Source organism: Aptenodytes patagonicus, chromosome 1 (genome assembly GCF_965638725.1).
Source record: "Aptenodytes patagonicus chromosome 1, bAptPat1.pri.cur, whole genome shotgun sequence".
Classification (NCBI taxonomy): Eukaryota; Metazoa; Chordata; class Aves; order Sphenisciformes; family Spheniscidae; genus Aptenodytes; species Aptenodytes patagonicus.
Genome location: NC_134949.1, coordinates 204170975 through 204195335, shown reverse-complemented (window position 1 = coordinate 204195335; position 24361 = coordinate 204170975). Strand labels below are relative to the sequence as shown.

At 36.9% G+C, this 24361-nt stretch overlaps 1 protein-coding gene across 7 annotated transcripts in view; it reads left to right on the top strand.

The window, feature by feature from the left end:
- The window catches only part of PAN3 (poly(A) specific ribonuclease subunit PAN3), an 84040-nt gene extending 60528 nt beyond the window's left edge, over positions 1–23512 (top strand). For 3 of the 7 annotated variants that reach the window (XM_076328027.1, XM_076328025.1, XM_076328023.1), the window contains 7 exons: positions 5728–5893; positions 6336–6423; positions 12404–12543; positions 13363–13492; positions 16569–16633; positions 17344–17482; positions 20556–23512. In XM_076328027.1, coding sequence (XP_076184142.1) covers positions 5728–5893; positions 6336–6423; positions 12404–12543; positions 13363–13492; positions 16569–16633; positions 17344–17482; positions 20556–20696 — 869 coding nt within the window. In that variant the 3' untranslated portion in view covers positions 20697–23512. The remainder of the gene's footprint in view (positions 1–5727; positions 5894–6335; positions 6424–12403; positions 12544–13362; positions 13493–16568; positions 16634–17343; positions 17483–20555) is intronic. The other 4 variants (XR_012994403.1, XR_012994402.1, XR_012994404.1 and 1 more) reach the window with 4 other exon arrangements.
- Positions 23513–24361: the final 849 nt, after the last annotated feature.

The window sequence follows — 24361 nt, the reverse complement described above, 5'->3', positions numbered from 1 at the left end:
GACTGTTAACTGCAAAGACACTATCTCTAGCTCAGGAGTTCTCTGAACTGAAAATCATTGGAGGCTAGTAGAATATTCTATTTGTTTATGTTCATATGCTCAGGTATCTGTTGCAAGCTACTGTTCTGATTTTAGTGTATGTGTGTCTGAAACAAGCTAGTGGGCTATCTGGACCATTTATTTTGACCTACTACAATTTCCTTCTATAGGCAGGGATGGTCTTTGAAACTGGAAATAAGACATCAATTTCTGTTCAGCCAAACCAAAGTGTTAATTAAAATGAACTGTTGTGGCAGACCTTACAAGGATATGTAAGGAAAATAACACTCTCCTGCCTGTGGCACTTCTCATTACCTGCTCCAGTCTTTTTATTAGATAAATTAGAAAAAAAGTCACCTGAAATTCCCCAATTTTGCCAAATCTTTCTGCACATCTTTGCTTTGGCCTTTCTTTTATGGTAACTGCTGCTTTCTAGTCTGGTCCTCAGTAGAAGGAGCAATTTAAGAGAGAAAAATAAGATTGCATACCTATAACTTGATTTCTCAGAATTGCCTGCCTTCACGGATCCTTTCTCCATCCCCTCACAGAGATTCTTGGCCGTCTGCCTGCCTAGAGGAGACTCCCAAGAGAAGCAGGGGAATGGATGGAAGTTGGGTACTCTGCAGCATGAGGCCCAGATTAGTACAATTGCTTTTAAAGGTTTTAGGAGGCACAACACTGTGAACCTGATCAGTGAACTCAGAGAATTTTATTTCAGGTATGCAACCTTATTTATGTTGAACACTCCAGTTGGCAACATGAGACTTTGACAGTTAAAAGATGAGGATTATGGTTTACGTAGCTGTCTTGCATGTCACTGGTGTCAGTGTGGTCAGTCTCAGGTTTTTTCTTTTTGCCATGTTATTTACAAACCCTGTTACAGAACTACTTTGGAAGGGATTTGGTGTGGAAAAAAAAATAGCAACTTATGTTTATTTTTATACTGTAAACTAATGTCTTTGTTGCTTCTGAATTCTATAGAATTTATTGCTTGTGTTCTTTATGCAATGAAATATCCTCTTTCTTCAGGTGGTACAGTGTGATAATCCGATGTTCTGTCCTATTTTACTAAATTGTCACAAGTTTTAAAATCAGGAGTCTGACTTTTCAGTTAATTATTACTAGGAGTACATTGATTTGAAAAGTTCCTTTTTGTTTGATTCTCATTCCTCATATTTCCTCAATATACTTTTATTTCTATCAAAAGTGTCTAAACATTAAATCTGTCGTTCTGGAACTTGTTGGTTTTCTTCCACCTTTCTGATTTTTCTCAACTTCAGATTATAGTACGTGTTAGTGCATTTATCTCTGCAGAAATGATGTTCTCTTTAAATTAGCAAGTTAACCCAAAAGTACTGAAACGTTGTTCTGAACAGTCCAATAATTAAATGGTAAACCACATTCGGAACGTACGTATTTTAAAACTATCATCTAGAAAATCCTGGAAAATTAACAATAACTATCCACTGCTGCCAGTAACGTTTTTTCTTTGTCCTGATGAGTTTTTGTGGTTGGCAGAGATAAGCATGCCTTTGATACGTCCTTTGGTCTGTTTATTAAAAACACTCTGAGTAATTAAACATTGGTGTACGTGCTGTTAACAGTTTTCAGCACCACAGATTCTGCTTTTCAGCAAACAAATACTTTCTAATGAAGATAGGCAAGTTTTCTGGACCTTGTTTTCCTTTGGACACATTCGTAGTAGTATGTAATGCACAAAAATGGACTTCACTGCTGACTTTACAGTTTTTGCATCCCCACTTGCTGAACGTTTTTTCATAAAATACCTCTTCCATTGAAAAAGGAATAAGTTGTGTACTTAGACTGTGATGAGGAGAAAGAATATATGAATGTCAGCGTGATGTTGCTGAGGACAAAATATGTGACTAATAATTATCCTAAAATACCTTTGCCAAAAGCTGCAACTTTTTCAAAGTAAATTCAAGTTTTCAATATCTTCAGGGTTTTTTTTACAAAATGTAGTGCTGCACTAGTAGTTCAGAACAGTTCTGTATATTGAAAACTAGGAAATGTAAAACCGAAGCCCAGGTTTCCCTGGAGAAGGGGGAGAAATGAAGGCTACTGCATTTATCTTACTTTCAGTACTTTAACTCAGGAACACTAGGCAAACAGTGAACAATTGTCGTGGTTTAACCCCAGCTGGCAACTAAGCACCACGCAGCCACTCGCTCACTGTCCCCCCGGTTGGATGGGGGACAGAATCGGAAGAGTAAAAGTGAGACAATTCGTGGGTTGAGATAAAGACAGTTTAATAGGTAAAGCAAAAGCTGCACACACAAGCAAAGCAAAACAAGGAATTAATTCACTCCTTCCCATTGGCAGGCAGGTGTTCAGCCATCTCCAGGAAAGCAGGGCTCCATCATGCGTAATGGCTCCATCATGCGTAATGGGTACTGGGAAGACAAAATGCCATCACTCCAAATGCCCCCCCCTTCCTCCTTCTTCCCCCAGCTTTATATGCTGAACATGACGTCATATGGTGTGGAATATCCCTTTGGTCAGTTGGGGCCAGCTGTCCCAGCTGTGCCCCCTCCCAGCTTCTTGTGCACCCCCAGCCTACTCGCTGGTGGGGTGGTGTGAGGAGCAGAGAAGGCCTTGACTCTGTGTAAGCACTGCTCAGCAGTAACAAAAACACCCCTGCCTTATCAACACTGTTTCCAGCACAAATCCAAAACATGGCCCCATACTAGCTACTGTGAAGAAAAGTAACTCTATCCCAGCCAAAGCTAGCACAACAATTCACAGTTGTCAATGTAAAAGACTGATTTACAGGCCTAAAAGGTTCAATTTAGTGAGCAGCTAAATCTTTCATTTGGCTTCTGATTTTTTTCTCATAACTGTCTGATAAGAATTGCTGTTTGTTAGCATGCTTTCTGACAGTGTTGCTGATGATGTAAAACAGGTCCTACTGCCGGTGGTCCCAGCTCTTCCTTCCCACCCCTGGACTATCCCTGGCTTTATCCTTGCTCTGGGGAACTGAATTTCATTTGAATGCTTTTTTAACAAACAAAAAAGAAGTATACACATACACCAGTGCAAAGGGGAGGTTTCTTGCTCAGTGGAGAACATCATACCACAGAACTTATAAATAAATAATGCTGACAATGAGTTTATTTTAACGCAGCAAGGAAAAATAATGGATAACCTGTGGTTTTGGAATGGCAGTTCTTTAATTTTTAATCTTCTCCATTAGTATCTGTTCTGCATCTCAGAGAGATGAAAGTAGTGGGAGAGTCTGCCCTGCAGTAGGTGGGAAGAACATAATCTGAAATTTTGCATGTTGTGGCTGTGGATTCAGCCTGTGGTGGGAAGCCTTTTTCAAATCAACCATGAAGCCTCTAAAATACCACTTCTTGGCATAAAGTAATTCTGGTCATTTTTGTAATGTTTTCTTACATTCTTGTTAGATTTTTTCACTGTGTTCAGTACTTTTTGGAAAGCTTTCCAAAGCTTTTGGTATTTTGCCTGAAGAGTGAGCTTTTGGGTCTCGTCTCCTTGGGTCCTTGCTCAAGTGCCATCTGTGGCAGGCCTGATGGGCCTTCATGGGACATACTTTGTGGTCAGCATTGCAGCAAACTGAACTGCTTTTAATCTTACTTGTTTTGAACAAATAGATATGTAAGAAGGCATTTCAAAACTGATTCTTCCACTGTTTTAGCTTGTACCTTTAGTGTATGGGAACATGGGGTGCAGCCAACCAGTCTGAAAGCAACAGCCTAGATTCAGCTGTAGCCTCAAGCGAGTCTTTCCAGTAGTAAAATAATGTTGTTGATTTTCTGATAGAGGGTGAGAAGCTGTGTTGAACTCTGATCTTTCAGCTTTTTGGTGTTTGAATATTCTCTTGGTTACACTGCCTTTATCTGGAAATCAAAGGGCAAGTGCTGTTGTTTTTAAGTTGCATGCAGAAAAATAACCCCCAAGTTTTGGCTTTTCTCTCTCCTTGGGGTATTATAGCAACATTTCTGTTCTGGAAATATTTATTTCATACAGATGTATGGACACTGTAAGACAGAGTTACGCATTCCTGTTAAACATATCACACAACGTTGCTGTTTACCAAATATAAAGTGTATTCTATAGCAAGTAGTAACTAGAAAAAGAGCCTTGACTAATAAAGGAGGTTATATCTCCTCAGTTATTTTATATCAGCATAATTTTTGTCATGCTGAAGAAGAGAGAATCATGAGGGCAAAAAAGTTTGCTACGTGAGACTTCTGGTATGCTGGTTTGTGGGAAGTGATTTGCATAATGATTCATCAGGAGGCCAGAAAAAAACAAAGAATATCTCATTCTATTCAGGCTTATTGCTGTTTAAAGGAGTCAGTGTCTTGATCTTTATAATCTAAACCAAAGCACCTTAAACCTGGAAACTGAACTAATGTTTAAAAACAAACAAACAAAAGCTCAGAAATGAAAGCTGGGAACATTCCCAGCCCATCACCCCTAAATCAGTAAAATTTCTAAGTAAAAGGTTTTCAGTAATCTGTTTCATTTTTTAACTCTCACAGATAAGTGTTTGTGTGTACACATGCAAGCACACACACAACTATTTTGAGCATGTGCACAGATATTCATATGCTCCTGTAGGGAGAGGGGAAAAAAACCCAAATGAAAACCCAAGAAACAAAATTTTAGAGGAGAGGAGTGCAGTCAGTTTACAATTGAATCAGATGCTTACATGATTTTCCTGAATACTGTTGATATTACTTGTCTCAAAATTAGCAAAATCACTACTGAGGCAACCTCATGAAATGCCTATCATGTTTTGTAAAATTGAGATGCACTGTCTTACTCTGGATATATTTTCTTCTCTTACTTCAGCTTTGTGCCACGCAAACAGTAGCAACTTCTTTGTATTACACACATCTTACTAAAGATAACATTTGTTACCTATATCTTTATTTTTTTATCTCTGGCTCAGTATTACTCAAACAGTTTGCAATGTAGAATTTGGGGGGGTGTTTGCAAAGAATTGGTTTTACTTTTGAAAGGAGGACTACAAATCCATTTAGAAGGGGAGTGATGCATTGCTTTCATATGGCCCATTGAACAGGGGTCATGCAGTGATGACTTGTCAGGGAGTTGGGTCATAGCAGAGCATACATGAAGTTGTGTTCAGTGATGTTTAGCCACCAAATCTTCCGGTCTGATTTGTCCATGTAATTTGAAACTAGCTTGTTACTTTGTCTTATCAGATGATAGATAATGTTTAATTTTTAAGCCTTCCTACTATAAAGGAGGTAAAACGGGATCTGTTGCAGCTATTGTGGTATATGCTCGTTGTTTCAGAATACCAGCATTTTTACTTCTGAAGTACCTGCATATTTTGATGTACCAGCCACTTTCAGCAATTTCCTACCATTGCTCTTTTTGTAGTGATTATTCATCCTAAACTTTAAAAATCAGCATAGTTTTCCTGAACGTGAGAGTGAAAATAATAATGCCTAATAAATTGTCAGCATCTTAAAATGTGGTGTCCTTCCAAAAAAACCCCAAACCAAACAAAAAAAAAAAAACCCCAACCATTAAAGCACAATAGATAAGTCTTTTGAGGACTGTTGAGAGTTGAATGAAATGAGTATGTGAATTAATTGTATAATTCAAAATGTGCCAACTTTAATTTTATGTAGTAGCCTTTTGTTGATGCTTACAATGTTTTGCTTCTAGGTCAGCATGATGGGCCTCTACCGCGGCAGCATGCTGGATTGCTTCCAGAGTCTTTGATATGGGCATATATTGTGCAGCTCAGCTCTGCATTACGGACCATTCATACAGCAGGACTGGCATGCCGAGTTATGGATCCAACAAAGATTCTAGTAACAGGCAAAACAAGGTAATGAAAGCGTTCATTTTCACTGTGTACTGTCATCTCTGTTCATGGTAGCTGCTGACCGTGCACCTGTTACTGAAATAACAAAGTCTAACTAAAAAGTTCTGTTACTTTTAACTGGCATGAGACTAAAAATGAATACATGCTAAAACATGTAAATTTTTTTAAAGTTCTTTTTAAACATATTTTGGGAAGACTTATGCATTATCCTCAAAGTACTGTTCAGATCCACTACTGACAATTTAGAAATTTGTTAGTTTTCAGTTTACAAATAAATTATCTGTTTTGTTTTATCAAATAGTAAAATTAGTATTTTCTGCTTCATAGTAATTTGCTGAGTACTTATGACTTTTTTTGTCATATCAAAGCATTCAATGAATGCTAGAGGAAAAATGGAGTAACCAACAAAATTTAATGACACTTCTTCCTTTTCTCGTTCCTAAAGGTTACGAGTTAATTGTGTTGGAATCTTTGATGTTTTGACATTTGACAACAGTCAAAATAATCCACTGGCATTAATGGCTCAGTTTCAGGTAAGACAATAGTGCCGTAGTTAGGTTGGTGACTTGGCACGGGGAGTACTGAAAACCAGTGTGATTCCTTTTGGAAGACAAGTATTTTAATTAAACTGTAGTCCAGTATATCTATAAATAACTGCATTTTCTCATTCCTGATTTGATCTTGGTTCTGCCATGCATTATTCAAATTTGCTTGTAATTTAGAAATGTGAATGCTCATTTTGCTATCTTTTGCTTCTAAAATTTCAGCAAATTCACCAAACAGGTTGAACTATTAGTATTTAACAAACTTAAGTCAGAAATGGTTGGAAATACGAATTTCTAAAGGAGGAGAAGAAAAATCTTACATTTAGTGTTAGAGATCAAAAAATAATGGTTCAGTAACAGTTTTTGCTCTGCTTTCTCTTTTGTTATTTTAACAAAAATAACTTAAGTGTTGAATACCTGTTCACAGAGGAGTAAGAGATCTTTTAAATAACTGCACTTAGGCATTCTCCTCACTCCTAAAAGGTTCTAGTGTATCTTTATTTTAGGCTCCTAGTTTTTCCGTGCTCTGCTGGCGTTCCCTGAAGTGTGGACTCTGCATAATTCCTGAATTAAGAAGAATCCCTTTAGACTTAACAAAAACTGTTCCACAGTCATCTGGAGCATCACTGTGTACAGGAGTGCCTCTTTCCCTAACTTCCCCTCAGGGTAAAGTACATTGCTTCAGCAGTCATCACATACCCTGTCCGTACTGGGAGTGAAAGGCTACAGTAGGGAGTTGGATTTAATTTATTTTCATTAATTGAGCTTATGCACTGTGAGAAAATTGCTCATTCAGAGTCTTCCAGTAATAAATGAAATGTTTGAACTTTGGCCAGGCAGAAACTAGCTTATTGGAGACCATGTCCTAGAACATAGCGACTTTTTTTTTTTAATGATACAGTAAAGCAATTTTCAGTGTACTGTGAGTACATCAAAGGATTTCCCCCCTGCCCAGCTACGTAGCAATGGGCTTTTGGTAATCATTTAGTGGAAAACAGCGGAGAGAAGATAGGAATACATGCAAGTGAGGGATTCCATGCCTAAAAATGTAATGAGATTTTTTTTAAATCTAAATACTTCTTTAAATTTATTTTAATTGCAGCTGGGAAAGAGATCCTCCTGAGATATTATGACATTCCAGTAATTTTAAAGCAAAATGTTTAATGTACTTGGAGATAAAAATCTAAAAATACTTGCAGGTATGCGAATATGTCAAAAGCATTTACCACCATAGCAGCCCAACACTTGGCAACTAACTTGCTTGGTAATGCCTAGTTTTGTTTAGGGGGGATGTTTTTGCATGTTTTATACATTGTTACTATCCAAATTGTTCAGGTATCACTGCTAAACCAGAAGAGAAGTACTCTTAAATACATAGTTTGGAAGATCTAAACTGGAGTTAGAAAATACAGTATTGCCTTCTTTTTTGTCATTTCCTCTAGAAGGGCTAGGCTTTCACTATCCATTTTGTTCCTTCAGAGATTCTGGACTGAGTTCATTCCTTGAAATTCAGGAGTCGTTTATCATCCTCTACCTCTGTTTGCCCTAGCCAGATAAAATTACAAAATAACAGCTGCTGCTTGTCCTTTTTCCTCTCGATCCATGACCCAGTTCCTGAATTCCTCTGAGACTCCTGTGACTGTTAAAAATGTAGGTTATCTCTTGGTTTACTGCCTGGCTAATATGCATTTCCTTGTTGCTGTCTTCAATGGAGGAAGGTATTTTTGTTAGCATTTGTCACTTTCTGGCTATTTCCCATTGTTGATATAGATAGGAAAGAGTTTGGCCAGAACAGTGAGGGGCTATGTAAAAAGAATGCAATTGTTCATTACGATCTGTGTTAAACACATTAATTTATATGGTCATTTAAGAGTTAAATAAAGGCAACAATAAGGGAAGCTAAAAAGAAGTAAATGAAATATGAATGGCCGCTTGCATTAAAAACAAGGTGTTAAACCTATATAAATTCCAGCACATCACTTCCCACCCCCCAATCCTTAAGTCTTGTGTCAGTCAGTTATGAGATACAGATGAGAAAACTGTAAATGGTGATGTAGGCAACAGTAGAAAGGTTTAATAAATATTTCTGTATTTGGAATAAAATTAAATGAAGGTGAGTCCTCTCCATATGAAACGAAGAGAAAGCATAAGTTTTATTGATTTAACGAGGGCTATATGGTTACATTTGCGCAAAGTAAATATTTTTAATTTAGCAAACCAAAATAACTTTCACATATACCTCCCCAAATTTAAAGAAACTAGCTGAAGAGGCATCTGAAGTATTAATGTTGACTTAAAAAAAAAAAAAAAAATCTAGGAACTTGGAGGGACTTCTAAGTGCAATTCCAGAACTTAAAAGAGTAAGTGAATCCACAGAATTGTAGAGTGGATGATGCTGATATTGATACAAGCAAAGCAGTGGAACAGGATAAACAAAGTAATGTCAGTTTCAAAGAGTTTATGGAAAATGGGTCTTGTCAAAAATAAGATTTATTTGACTAGCTTACATGTCTGGCTGATAAAGCCAAGTGTATAAAATGCTGAGGTATCTCCAGGCATTTGGCATAGTAGCACATACCTTTTAATATTAAAAAAAATTATGCAGAAGGGAAAGGGTACGTATTCAATTAACTTTTAAATTGCTCACTGACACATTTGAAATTCATTTGATAACAGGGAGACATTAATGAAGGGGGCTGTTTCTGAGTTTATCTCCTGGGGCTGGTTTTTAGTCTAATGCTATTTAATATGTCTATCAATGAACTAGATGATGGTGATAAAATCTTTCCTAGCAAAGCTTTCAGGAGATAAAAAGCTTGGTACAGGTTACAGTTATGAATTGAATTGCTAATTAAATGTCCATTAGTTGCATGCAAGGTACATTTTTGACCAAAAGGCAGCCTGTACTTAAAAGGTGTAAAGCTTTTCCTTGAAGTTGAGAATCAACTTAGTATGACTTAATAGTCACTGTTGATAGTTACCATAACAAAAGTCTTCTGGCAGGTCTGTGGCAAAAGGAACTGGTATGATCCATAGATACGTGCAAAACACGGTATGGAGTATAAACAGGGAAATGATTGTACCTAATGTTGATCTGTACCTTGCACTAGCAAGGCTACTACAGGAATACAGCATTTATTTCTGGTGTCCCTGCTCCAAGGAGGTCTAGTAGTTCTTGTGTGCCTCCTTTAACCTTTCTCTGCCTAGAAGCAGGAAGAGCTGAATCTGTTGATGTTTTCAGAGCGGGGGTTAGGGCTTAATAGGCACATGTGGGTTGCTTCCTTATAGAAAGGATGGTGTACCCCAGCTTCTGGGAAGTTGTGTACCCTGTCTGCGTGGCTAGAGTTGGTCAGTGGATGGTAGCTTTGTCCCTTCTAAAATAGGAATCTGACTTCCATAAATCCTGATCTTTATGGGTCCCTTCGAACTCAAGATATTCTATGATTCTCCTATCACACAGGAAAATTACTGCCTGTCTTTGTGCACTTGTAAAACTTCAAACATTGGGCATTGTTAATAACATTTTCTTTCAGGTTTTCAGCTGTCAGTGAATAGTGAGGTGCCTCCAGAGAGCAATTCAGCTCGCTCAAAATCTGAATTGTCTTGCGGAATTACAGAGATCTTAAATCGATCAGACTCTTAACTGAATCACTTGAAGTTTGAGTTCCTAAAATTAGTGGGATGAATCCAAGCCACTTTTGCAACTAAAACAAGTTAAGCATTGACTGTAATTTGAAATGTGTGTGTTTGAGGCTGCATTGGTGTGTTGTATTATTTCTGCTAGTTTTTCTATTAGATGTAATTTGCAAAACAAACAAAAATTAAGGTTGTGAGTCAAACGCTCGAAAACCCGAAAGCCTGAATTTAGAATTTCCTGGCTGATGTTAATGTAAGATTCTTTCTCAAGCATTTTTAAAATCTAATGCAATCTGTATTATGAAAACACCTATGTCAAGGAAGACTATGTTTTCATAGGGTCTTGCCTGAAGTTGCATATTTTCGGTGTCTCAGGGTTGTGTGATGTTAGAGAATTTATATAGGATACATCGTTATGAATTACTAAAAGTTGGAAGGTATTAAGTGTAAAGTCGGGGACTGCAGAAAGAAGGTAGATTGTGGTTAGTACAAATATTTACATGTTTCTTCTAAGTCTTAGAGAGAAAAAAAAAAGCCATTGTGCCAGGTGACATATGTCTCTGTATAGATACTGCATCAGCAAGATTCCTGTTTAGTACTATAGCAGTGTCCTCTGCTGCTCAAATTGACTACTTGGTAGTGGAAGCAAGTGGGTTCCCACCAAAATGGGGTTTGTTGCTCTGGTTCATTTCTATTTACCAAAGTACAAAGGAATGCTGATACTCAGGAATTCCTGGTTCCTTAGGAAATTGAGTCTAGCAAATGCCAGTCCCGTCTCCTTCTCCACTGCTTTGTCCTTATTTCTGTCTCATTTTCCGCATCCTGTATCTGTCTTCATTAGCTACAAGAGTACCATGCTTTTTAACTTCTGCCATGTTGTGTATCCATGTTTAAATTGTGCTGCTTAATCAAATTTTATATGGAAACAGTGGGGACACTGAGAGACCTGGAAAGGTTTTCTTTACTCTGTCCCTTAACACTTGGGAGATGTGGCTGCAGGGAAAGCTCTGCTCAGTTACTGCAGCCAGAGGCAGCAAACATGGTTACCCCTCTGGGTGGAAGAGCTGTGAGGGGCTATGGCACGTTCACCATCACAGCACATTTCTAAAGCTGCCAAATTCTAAACAGGACTTCTAATGTTGCAGTGCTGCCAAATTTTTGGCCTTTCTTACAGAAATGACAGAAGGTGTATTACTTGTATGACTGTGTTCTCTGCTAAATGGCATAGCCTTGCTCTAGACTATGGAGCTGAAATTCTCAATAATTAGTAGCTTTCACTTACGTACTTTTGCAAAAATATCTTACTTTCTCAGAAAAAAAACTCAGGAAAATACTAAATTTGTATCTCTAGCTGACTCTTAAATTCAGTCTGAAGCAGGCATCCAGCATGGAAAGCTGCAGGTGTTTCAAGTCTCGCCAAGTTGTGTGCAGCTGAAAGCCTTTCCCTGGAAAGAATCAGGCAGCTTTTGCTGTGAATGTCATTGTCTGCTACTATATTAGGTTCCTGTTTTTAGGGGTGAGCTTTAAAATCTGGTATAGCTTTTCAAAATAATTTCTGGTGGCTGTCTATTAAAAGTGGCAGAATTTTCTGTTGTGGCAAAGCAGCCTGTATGCAGCATTCATCTTTTAAGAGCAGTTCTACTTTTTAGGAAAGTGTTTAGTAATACTAAGGATTTCTTCATAAAATGTGATGCTGCTCAATTTGTTAGCTATACAGGCCTGTTCCTGGCTAGTTATTTCAGGCAGTTCGTATCTTTTCACACTGTCCATCAGAGGTGAAAATCCTTTGAGCTTTTTGTTAAAACAGAAACACCATTTGCTGGAACCTGGTGTGGATTCCAGTCTGGAATTCACACTGGATGGCCAGTGTGAAAAGATTTGAGTCCAGCAAATGATGTTTCTGTTTTAATAAATAATCCTTGATAGGTATTTCTGTGTCTCATATTGAGAAGACTTGCTCTGTTTGCCACCAACTCCTTGACTTGTCAGGAGCGAGCAGGTGTGTGATTAGGAGAATCTCTTTGCAGAGCTTCTGCTCGCTACAAGAGTAATATCCTTAAGCTGAAGATAGGTAAATTTTAAGCATTCAAAGATAAATATAGTACCTAGAAATTGCTAGGTATCAGGACAGAAAATCAGGACAGATTTTCCTCTGTACGTTTTGGCTACTGTAACTTGAACAGTCGTATTGAACTATGACTTGAATAGCACCTATTTTAGTTGGTCAAATTCTTCTAAGGTTATTGAAGACTGTCTCTTTTTAAACAACATCTAGTACCATAGTTAATATTTGTCTATACTAAGAATCTTACCTCTGTGTTTTCCCTGTTAGCAAGCAGATCTGATCTCCCTGGGGAAAGTTGTGTTGGCTTTGGCTTGCAATTCTTTATCAGGAATTCAGAGAGAGAATTTGCAGAAAGCAATGGAACTGGTGACAATCAACTATTCCTCTGATCTGAAGAATCTGATTTTGTAAGTTTGCTTAATAAATCTTTTAAAGGAAATTACTGCTTTTTTTTAAACATGCATCTAAAAATATCTTTTGACATTTTCATTTGTAAGTAAGATTACAGATACAATTACTGTCACTGAGTTGTCTGCACAGTCAGTGCCTCATCAAACATAATTTAAAATTTGTTTGTATAATGTGTATTTTCATGGTGTATCTAATAAAATCAATGTCCTTTCTTTACTAAGTGCTGTTAAAGCTCTTAATTAGGAGCTTAAACAAAGCAAGCATTTTAAGTTGTCTTCAATACTGGGCTTCATTGCCTATTATCTACCATAGCAATATGCTAGTATTATCTTACAGTTTCAGAAGGTGTTGAGAAATAGGCACGTTGCCTTTTTGACCAAAGGGTTGAGCGCTAGTTTTTCTTGGCTGCGTATTATTTTGTGTTGTTCTTTAGTATAGTCAGCCTTTCTCCTCTTGCAGCCAAAAAGGGAAAAGTAGAAATCTGTCACCTCCCTCATTTGAAAAACAATTGCATGACAATCTGAATCTTTGCATCTTCTCTTTTTTTGCTTATGTTCTTGCTGTTTGAGTGGGTGAACTATGCAGTTCCATGAAAGTACACTCCTATCTTGTATAAATAACTGACTGGATGTATACATATAAGTTAACACACATGTTTTCTGTCACTATCTTTTTTTAAGAAATGCTGCAATTGTCAACTTTGTGTATTAAATAGACATCAGGGACAAATAGTTATAAAATCATAATAGGATAATCTCTCTGGCATTTGCAGCATGTTTAAGTAATCTTTTTGGGGGGTGGGGATATTTTGGCAGGTATTTGCTGACTGACCAAAACAGGCTTCGCAGTGTAAATGATATCATGCCTATGATTGGTGCACGATTCTATACTCAGTTGGATGCTGCTCAAATGCGAAATGATGTTATAGAGGAAGACCTTGCAAAGGTAAATCATTTAGTAATTCCTACAGGAAGACCTATAGTCAGTATTCCTACAGCTGTACCTTAAGAGGAAATGTTTTCTACTGTTTTTTCCGTTTGTTTGTTTAGCAACCTAAGTAATCTGTCTGCAGACTTGAGAACTTTTAAGCTCAAGGTATTGAAAGTACAAGAGCTCCAAGAATCACTAGTTTTAGGATGTCCTTAGCTGGGCTTTAACTAAAGTAACATCTTCATGTCCAACCAGCAGTCTTGGGGAAAAGATGTTCTTTATAGAATGGTTAAAACGTAGTATTCTGAGTAAATAAAGCCATGTATGTCATCACACACGAGATCATGTAGTTTGTGCTAGAGGTTATACAGCAACAAATGCTGCCTTTAAATTCTTGGATAGATTTGGATTCCAGTGTCCATTTACTGATCTAGCACGTTTTCCTTTCCAAATGAATGCTAGATCATGGAGGTTAAAGGCTGCTATCCTCAGTTTCCCTGAATTATGTGCCTCTTGCTGTGTGGGTCTGGTTAGTCTATCAAGTTCAGTCAAGGTATCAAGTGCTAGCTACAAAGGAAATATGTATTTTGTCCCATGTTAGTGTGTATTTGTTCAACAGGAAGGGGTGTGTGCTCATCAGAAGCCACCGATCATAGGATTTTCTAACAAGACCGAGATATATTACAGAAGGCTTTCATGATGCTGAAGATACATGTAGGGTAGGGTATTAAGTTTTGAAGGATTTAATCAAGTCCTGTGACTCCTTTCCATTCCATGCTCTCATTGAGAATTTTTTTAAGAGGCAATAGACCAATGGTTGGGATTCTGATGGACTGGTTCTCTTAATTTCTCCACCATTGGCTTGTTGGATAACAGTTTTTCCCTCCTTAGTGAAAGATACTGAAATCTGTCAGAAGCAAAGAGCTGTAGAAGAGCAAGGCAGTATCTACTTTGGATGCAAAGCTCTAGATGACAGATTCCCACTCTGACAGAGTCAACCACTACTCCTGCTCTGAAGATGTTTACAATCATTTCTTGTTCAGGTGGCCCAATGTGCCTGCACAAATTTGGGCAGGTGGACCTTTTCCCATAACAAAGATGGAGATTGTCCTGTAATCAGCTTTAAGCAGTCCGCATTTTCAGTCAGGTTGTTTGTAGCAGTTGCTTACCACTGGCAGGTGAGCAGAGCCACTACAAATCCAAGTTGTTGCGTAGCCCCCAGTTTGGCAATAGCTGTTTACCTGGCAGTGATAAATAACAGTTGCTAATTAGCTGTCGTACTATAACTTGTTTGTACTACCACATCCTCAGTAACATCAGAGCTACAGTATCCCTTAAATCTAGCCTGGTACCCTCTCTTCATTATTGCCCCAAAGCAGATGCTTAGGGGAGAATATTAGAAGACGACTAGCATGTGTGATATTTTTCCTGGTATTCTCCAAGCACACAGTCATCTGTAGCTTCGGGGCTTCTGATGCTGGAGGTGGTTTGTATGTAGTTAATAACTTTTGTTTTCTTGAAGCCATGAATATTTTGTTGCTCACGTTTCACACAGCAGTGACCCCATTACTCTATCCCTTTCCTTCCTCACCTTAATATTCCCATCATCTATATGTCACAGCATTCAAAGCCTCAGTTTTTCAAGTCCTCTAATCCACTCTGTAGAAGAGCTCCCTGCCTTACAGGCTACCAACTCTGCAGAGAGGCCACCTGGAGACTTAGTGCCAGTGTTGTTGCTCAGCTGTGTCACCATTGACTGGGAATCTGCAAGGCAGTGGCATTCACACAGATGTGGTTTGGGCTTTTGTGTATTTGACCACATACCAAAAAATTATTTGGAGGTTGTATAGACCTCTGCTAGCTGGACAAGGTAAGTCTTCCCTGTCAGTCTCTAAGTGTAGCTACAACTGTGGTACAAGCTGTTCTGCTGTATGGTTTTAGACTGGTAATAGAAGTCTTGCAACCCATAGGTTGTCTGAGGTCAAGCTATTATCACCTTGACCTACTTTATTTACCCAGCTGTGCACAGTAATCTACTCCAGACTGAATTCATTTGAAATCAATATGATCATGGATAGAATGAGATGCAGCTTAGCATGAATAATGTTGGAGAGCTGGGCCATTGGAGAATATGAATAGTATCGGGAGAGAATCTTATTTTTCCTGCCAGCTTTGAGCAGCTTTTACTTACACTGTGGATTAATCTTTTGTTTAATGTAAGCTAGGATGTAACTCTTCTTACTGCATCCTAATTCATGAGGAAAAATGTATGAAATCAATTTTTCAATTGCATGTATTCTAAGCATCTATAATTCTGATGTTCTGTCTTTTGTGTGAACTCGTTCTCATTGCTTTGTCTCTGTCATTGATGGACTCAGAATTTATACTGTTTTAAGACTTAAAGTCTAGCTTTTTTTGGAAAAACTTCTTCCAAAATTATATTTGAAATCAATTTGTAATTTGAATGTTAGTCTGATATTATTGTAGCTAAATATTTACTAATAATAGCCTACAAAGCAACTCTGAAAAACAAATCTGATAGATTGTGTTCCTTTTCATCTTTACTAGAAATAAGGTATTATACTATATACTTCTACAGGTCTTGATAACTGTGTGTATATATATTAACATATTCCTCTTTTTTTAACTTTTAACTTTTTAAACTTTTAATTGTATTTTAGCATACCTGTAAGTATAGGCTGGCAAGAGACTAGACTTATGTTTCCACAAAGAAATAGATTGCCTGATCCAGTTCCTGCTGGGGCAGCAAGGTGTCATTAGTTGTTAAATCTCCATGTTATAATTTGAAAATTATAAATATAATAATTTATATAATTTATATATTATATATAATAATATATATAATTTATATATATAATTTTATAATAAATATAAAAGTGCTAAATTTAGCACTGGGCTACCGGTACACAATATGATGCATTTGATCTCTTTCTGAAAAAAATTATACCCTCTTCTTAGAATAAATAAATCACTGTAATTAATAGTGCTTCATTGGCTGTATATCTTTTTGCAAATAAGTGTCTTAATTTTATGTTTCAGAAACTCTAATAACCTCTTTCTTTTTTTCTAGGAGGTGCAAAATGGAAGGTTGTTTAGGCTTCTAGCAAAATTGGGAACAATCAATGAGAGACCAGAGTAAGAAATACTTGTTTTCATGGTGTAGAGTATGTAAAAGCCAGTTTGCAAGGCATGGTTTCTTCCCTTGTAAATTTAAGCTAAACATTTGCCCCTGAAGAAATGAGTATTTAAGAAGCCTTGAGAAAAACAAGATAAGCGACTTTGACCAAAATTTTAAATAAAGGAGAAGAGAAGGCTACAAATAGATATGCCAGAGTTGCTTAATTTTTTTCATATGGTTTCTCTTAGAGGTCTCTTGTGAGTGACAGTAGTTTTTGAGGAAATCATAGCTTGCTTTAACTGTAGCAAATAGTGTAGATATTGGTTTTAAGCTAGTTAATTTTCAGCTTGTTTTTTATCAACTGCTACATAAAAATGAAGTGTTCATGGTCTGTTTTCCATCCTACTGAATAGTCTTGGAGTTGTGCTTGTAATGCTGGTTTCTAACACTTACATGTTAAACTCGTTGAAGATAACTCTTGCTTTCTTCCATTACTTTTCTGTGGGCCTTTGGTAGGCATTAGCTTCGGGTACTTCAGCTGAGAAACTTTGAATATATTACCTTCTGTTTGTGGCAGAGGTGAGACTGTAATTTAATTGCAAATTTTAACAGGTAGCTTAGCAGAGCAGTAAGATTACTCAGTTTAGGTTGAAGAGTCATGTATATCTGTGGGTTTTGATTTTTCTTAACTTTCTGAGCTTTAATATGAGCCTTTGTTTTACACCAGGTTTCAGAAGGACCCAACGTGGTCAGAAACTGGAGACAGGTATTTACTAAAGCTCTTTCGAGATCACCTTTTCCATCAGGTGACAGAAGCGGGTACTCCTTGGATTGACCTCAGTCACATTATCTCATGTCTTAACAAGGTACACTGTACTTGGGTTAGCTTTTAAAAATTTGTTTGGGTTAAATTTCTCTAAAATAATATTCCACTTCAAAGCAAGTTGGCATTAGCAGATTAATTCTGTTGATTTAACTGATGGTTGTTTTCCCCCTGTTTTGGATGAAAACAATGTATTCACTAAGCTAATATTCAAACATTTATGGATATTTTAAATAAACTTAGTACATTAAATTTCAAACTTGGAATTCAGTAATATAGCATGAGATACAGTATTTTCATATAGAATGCATTGAATACTGTGGATAAGCAATGCTGGTCCCTTTATGCTACTCTGGTCTTTCAACACAGCATAAAGGATCCATAAAACCCCTTTAACTGGGGGAGTTTTCTACTGATATAGTTATCACAGAGGATGGTCATAAGGCGAGAGGATCCATTCCTAAACTGTGCTGACCAGAGTAGGAGACAGGAGGGAAACTGCAATAGAAATTTGTGCAAAATCCTTACTATCTAGGACAGTGCTGGAAAATTTCTGTGACTTACAATGTTAAGTTTGCTTCTGATAACTCCCCTAGCCTCTCCAGCCCTTTGTTTTCCAAGGTTGATTTAACAAAGCTATTTGCAGTTTTCCAAGAGCTGCACCACTAGCAAAATTTTAGCTGAGCACTCTCATGATTAACAGCGGGAGACGTGTGAGACCACAAGATCTTCAGCAGTTGTAGAACTTGTCTTGCTCTATAAGTTAAAAAAGTACATGAGCTGATTTTTTTTTTTATTGGCAGATCAGCTTTCAACTTATTTTACATTGTTTTGCTGAACCTCAGTAATTTATAGGATACTAAGATGCTGCTACTTCTTCCCTTTTTTTTTTTTTTTGTAGCTGCTCGGTCATTCCACTCACTCTGTAGAGAATGGTGATGCAGACACTGACAATATACAGTTTCAGTGGCTAGTATTTTCTTTTCTAGGATTAGGATGGCCAACTTTCTCTTCCAGAAAAAATTGAATATATTCAGATCCTTTGACATGTAACAACTGACTTAACTACAGTTAAACCTTTTTCTAAATTGTCAGGACTTTTAATCTCCTGTTAGACCACTGCTGTGCATTTCTTTAACCTCCTTTTTATCTTTCTGGTTGGTGTCTGTAATCACTTTAAAAAGGACATTAAAGGGATTGAGGCTAAATCAAAAAGAAAGCATGTTGATATTCAAATAGGCAGTGAAATGCCATCATGATTTGAAAGCAGTGACCCGTACAGTACTGTAGCAAGAGGGGACAGTCCTGAATTCGTAGGTCAGGTAAGAGATGGTGTCAAAGAATGCCTTGTTCTATAAATGTTCATGGCTTACCCTTTTAAACAGAGGCTCTTCTCTTCTGTGGTTGTGGGCTCAGCGCACAAAAAATGTAAGGCTTACAGAACTCTACTTTGGAAATACACTCTGAAAAACACTTCTGAAACTGCAGTGTGTACTAGTAGAATTGGTTATCTGGGCTTTCTTGCTACACTCCAAAAGCATTCCTTTTGAATGAAAATTACTCTATTGTTTAAAAAAACCCCCTTTTTTCAAAGTGGTGTTTTGGGGATCTTTTCAGCTGAGATAATGATTTATGCCTCTATAGGAGGAGAGAAAGCAAGCCATAAATATTGATGTTTCTAGTTAGCTGTGTGGCTTTCTTAATACAGGTCTTCCATATCCTACATTCATTGAAGTAATTCACTGATTTCTTGTATGATGCTAAGGGAACAGTAGACAATATTTCACAAACAACTTAATTGTGATAATATTTTGTAATGGATGTTGGAAGAGACTGGTGGTTTTATCCTACTCTACAGGAATTAAAAGCTAATTGGCTTGCTTTTGTCCTTCTGAAGCTATTCACAGAGCAGGAACTTTAAATTTGGCAGGTTCCAGCTTTTAAGGTTATGCTCAGAACATTATTTTAGAAGACAAATGCAAGAAATTTCTAACTTGCTGTGTTGCTCCGGACAGCAGCTAGTGGAACATCTCAGTGACAAATTTAATTGTTTTTCTGCTCTTCAGTACGACATAATACATTTATTTAATTCTGCTGGGGTTGTATTTCCAAAGATTGTCTCAATAGTGTCATATCCCACTTGTCTCTGCCCCACCTTCTGTATTGGAACAAGAAAGTTTGTAGTGTCAAGTATTTGGAAATATCAATATATCGACTAAAACAGAGCTACAGAAGTTTTGCATTATAAGAAAGTCTGACAATTCTCCATTGATGAACATTTCTTGCAAAGTGAGGAGAACATAAGATATAGTGTTGGAAGGGACTTCAGCATGTAAAGTAGGATATTCCTCTGTTCCAAATTAGGATTTAGTAGTGCATCTCTGAAGTACATAGTGTAACATACAATTTTTTTAATATCAAATTTGAGAAGTCAGAACAAAACATGAAAACAAATGTGGAACAGACTTTAATCTTTAACCCCGAATTATCTATATGTTTATGGATTATAACTAGGTAATCTTTTGGTTTGGTGGATTTTTTGGTGGGTTTTTGGAATTTAGTTTGTTTTTTTTTTTTTTTTAAGAGTAAGGGATGAAATGTACCATACAGCTTAGGAACTAGTTTGTTTCCAGTACTGCCAAAAACATGAGGTGTGGGTTTCTGCCGGTTGTCAGACTACCTGAGGCTGGTCCATCCATTATTTCATTTTAGAGTGGGCAAGAAGTAATTTACCTACCCTACATGGAGGCTTGTGGATCTTATGTGCAAATGTAATGTCAAATGTGTTCGTCAGGAGCTATATGGAAATATTGCTAGGCTTTCTACACAGGGGAAGATAGCATTGCAGGATTATTAGCTTTATGAAAGGCAAGAAAACAATGGTAACCTAGTCCAAAGGTCTGGAATGTCCATCAGGTTAAGACCAAAATGTCTCGATTTTTTGGCAAGTACACTGTTGTGGTGCGATTCAGATCCTTCCTTTCTGTGGTGTTAGCAGATTTGAACTGCACCACAACAATGTACTTGCCAAGAAATTGATTGCTTTTGTTATTGGGGAAATGTTTTGCCATTTCTTTCACACTTCTTTTATTTTATCTTTTGCATTCTTGTTACAGTTAGATGCTGGTGTGCCAGAAAAAATAAGCCTCATTTCCAGAGATGAGAAGAGTGTACTTGTGGTAACTTACAGCGATTTAAAACGCTGCTTTGAAAATACTTTTCAAGAACTGATTGCAGCCGCAAATGGTCAGTTGTAGTATTTGCTGAAAGCATGCAGGACATTGCTGAGGAACTTAACCAATAGCAAATTGCACTACAGCTGAATTGTTGTTGTCATCTCATTTCACATTTGGGAAACAAACAGGAGATGAGCAAAGCTGCTTGCACTTCAGTCAGGTACACTGTTACTTGAAGGGAAGAATGTTTCACTTATCCTAGAGCTAAGGCTGCCATTGGAAGCTTTATCTGTGAAGAATTTATTTTAGATTAAGGAACACATCAGGTGCATGATGTTCCTGCTTTTATTTTTTCCACTTGTATATGCACTAATTTTAATTTTTTTAAGACTTTTCTGATCTCTGAAGTTTTGCCACATTGTATACTTAAGGGAAACTCTTTGCAAGGACATTTCTGGGATACATTTTTGTCACTGAGGATATAGCAAAATTTATTCATTTTTGATATTATTTGCACCCAGAATAGCATAAAGGACCAGGTAAATAATTTAATAGAAATTGTGTTCTATTAATGACTGTTTAGTTTGTAACCTCTGTAAAAGTGTGTTGTATGCAAGCTCTGTATGCCACCCACTGTTAGCTCAAAGAAATGTGAGAAGATGAAACTTTGTAAAACCAGTCAAGTGAAGTATCGGTGAATTGACAAAAAAGGAAAGAAAGTCCCCTGTCATTTGATTTAAACTTTGTCTAAGCAAAGTGACGAAAATAGCGTAATGGAAAACATCTATAATTTAAGGAGCATATCAAACTTGCTCTAAACACAACCAGAGCCTTTTAAAAACTGTTTGTATGTTTTCCTGCTAGTCAGAAGCATTTACATTTATGCAATTTTTTTAATAGATTTTTTTTTAAAGAAATTGTTTAAATGCCTGAAGTTTCAGGAGTGTATTACTTTAGGTTATTTACAGTATAATTTTTGTATAAAGTTCTGTTCTTTGAACCACAGCTTTATTATGGTACGCTACACTGGATACAGATACAAAGACACTGTTAAAAGAAGATTAACTAAACACAGCAGTTGTCTGGCATCAAGAGCTTTTCAAGTTTTACAGCCTGAATCTGGAGGGATAATGATCTGCTGTGCCTTTGCAGTCACTGCTTAGCCCAAAGTAATATTACTTTTGATAATACTCAACACATGAATATTCCTGAAGTAATTCAGTCTCAAAAGTCTGGAATTTTCCTCCTCAATTACCTTTCCAATATTTGGACATGCAGTTGTCTCCAAACTTGGGTATTCGTGGGATTTCTAGTTAAACACCTACACTTTGATACTGAAGACTGCCAAATATGTAGGAATTTCCTTTCTTAAAGCAGTAGTGAAGACTGTATCTATCCTTTCCCAGCACTGAATGTTTTAATAGCACTGGGTGCTCACCATGAAGAAAATGTGGAAACTCAAAAGGTCAGGACAGACTCTAAGCACTTGCAACTGATGTTACTGACATCAATTTTAATAATTCTCAATATTTGTAGTTTTCAGAGAAGTTTTTAATATTTCTCTGTCCACTTTTATAAGCTTTAAAATGATTCTCCGCCTTGAGACTTGCATCAAGAAAAAAGCAACTCTCTTCACATCGAAAGCTTTGAAGACTAGGGACATGCTTTACACATTTTAGAAAATGTGGTTGAATCCACATTAGGTAGCATCAGTTGTTGAGTTTAAAAATCGATTATTGTTGCATTTGATCGAATGAATTTTAAAAGTAACGTAATGTTTAATATTCAAACGATAACAGTTGCCAGAATGTTCTTTTTAATATAAAAGGAACAGGAACTTTGAAAAGTGAACATGCAAAACAGTCTTTTATCATTAGCTCATGTATTTGAGGAAGAGCAGCTGTCTTTTATATGTTTTTTGACAAATCATATTGTAATTCTTTTGTACAAAAAAGAAGTACTTGTATTCTAGAAGAAATATGAAATGCTTAATTTATAAGCGGGCTGAGGTTTTTTCGAGTATTGTTTTCTTTGAAAATGAAAGGGGATCATCCGTTCAGTTGTGGGGTTTGGGAACCTTTGAAAATTTAATTTGTGGACCAATATTTTGTGAAAGTGTAAGGCAGGGGTAAAATAGGGCTTGAATTCTCATCCTTTTTAGACCAGCAAATCACCCTCTGCAAGACATGTCTAAATTGCAAACCTATGTGTATTTGCATAATGTCAGTTTGCTTCAGCCCCTAGTAACCTCAGGACTTGGTTTAAAAATAAAAAGGTAGACAGCTAATAAGTTTTCATACGTAATGTCAGCCAGAAAATATTTGGTGTCAGGTAATACATAAAATAAAAAAAAAGTTGAGCTTTGTTTTCTATTTATTTCATTTGGTCCGTATTTGGGAATGATTTGAACAGTCTAAAGTTCAGCTTGGGTGTTTTTTTGGGGAGAGCCCTTCTACCCCATTTTAATTCTATTTAGAAGGTTGTCCTAAAGTTGTAGTTTGATCCATTCATAGGAAGAACTGTGTATCTGTACTTAGAAAGAAGAGCCACCAAGATGTGCCCTCCCAGATGGGAAATTTAATTCTGACCTTCCTATTTTTTACAGCTAAAAGCACAGAAGGGACAACCTTTGAAATCATCTGATGTTGGTCATTTTAATTTTTGTACCTGTTTTAAATTCTGTTGCTGTATTTACTATATTGTAAATATTTTGTTGAGGGTACCTATGTATTTTGATTTGCCCTTGTTTCAGTAATTCAGGTGTCAACTGCTTCCCCTAAAAAGCACCAGTATGTTAAGTTCTAATGTCATGATCCCAATATGTGTTACTCATCTTTAATCCTGTTTTCATTCTTCATGTGTACAGCAGTATTTTTAATAAAGAATACCAGAAATAATGTGGCCTTATTTTGACAATGTGAAGTTCTCAAGTTGGATACAGGGCTTTTCAACTTTGGTGCTGGAATTGTATTTCATTCTATCATATTTCTTTTGTATTCACTCTGCCTGCAATTCAGAGTTTAGACAATCATGAGTCTCAAAGCGTGTTTAGTGCTTGCCACTTATAGTATATCAGATGTCCTAAAACTTAGCGATGTTGTTGACTGGAGTCGTACTAATACACATTTCCTTAACTCCCAAGTCAAGTCGCATCTGCTTCTGTCAGATCAGGTCTGCTTTACTAGACAAGCCCTGATTTTGAAAACTCTATTGAAGTACCCTTACTTTCATGTTTATTGAGCTTTTTTGCCCAATAACAAAGTATATTAATTTGAGAATTTTCATGTGGAGTCATTGACAGCTTTATTTCCCAGAATTATTTTTCTGTATGGTTAAGCAGCAAAGGTGAGGTGATTTACTGGTGGGGTAAAATCTCCTATACCCATGCAATCCTGACCATGCTTATGTGACGTGAAATTTTGTGCAATATACGTGCAATCGTCAATACTCCCTGCATACATTTAACATGGAGTCATTATCCCTTAAATTGCAGTGGTTTAGAAATTTTATTACATAAGGTGCAGTAAGCTTGATTGATTGCACTTATCTAGTCTCCGGTTTCCTTCTTAGTAATGTGCAGCAACAGCTACACAACTCCTGCAGCAGTAGGCGATCCCGTTACGTTCTGCCTCCCCAGAGAAAGTTTCATCTCTGCGTCCTTCCAGCACTCGTGTATAGTTTTATCTGCAGCGTGGCTTGGAGATCCCATCAGAATATAAAATGCTGTATACCACAGAGCACTCAAC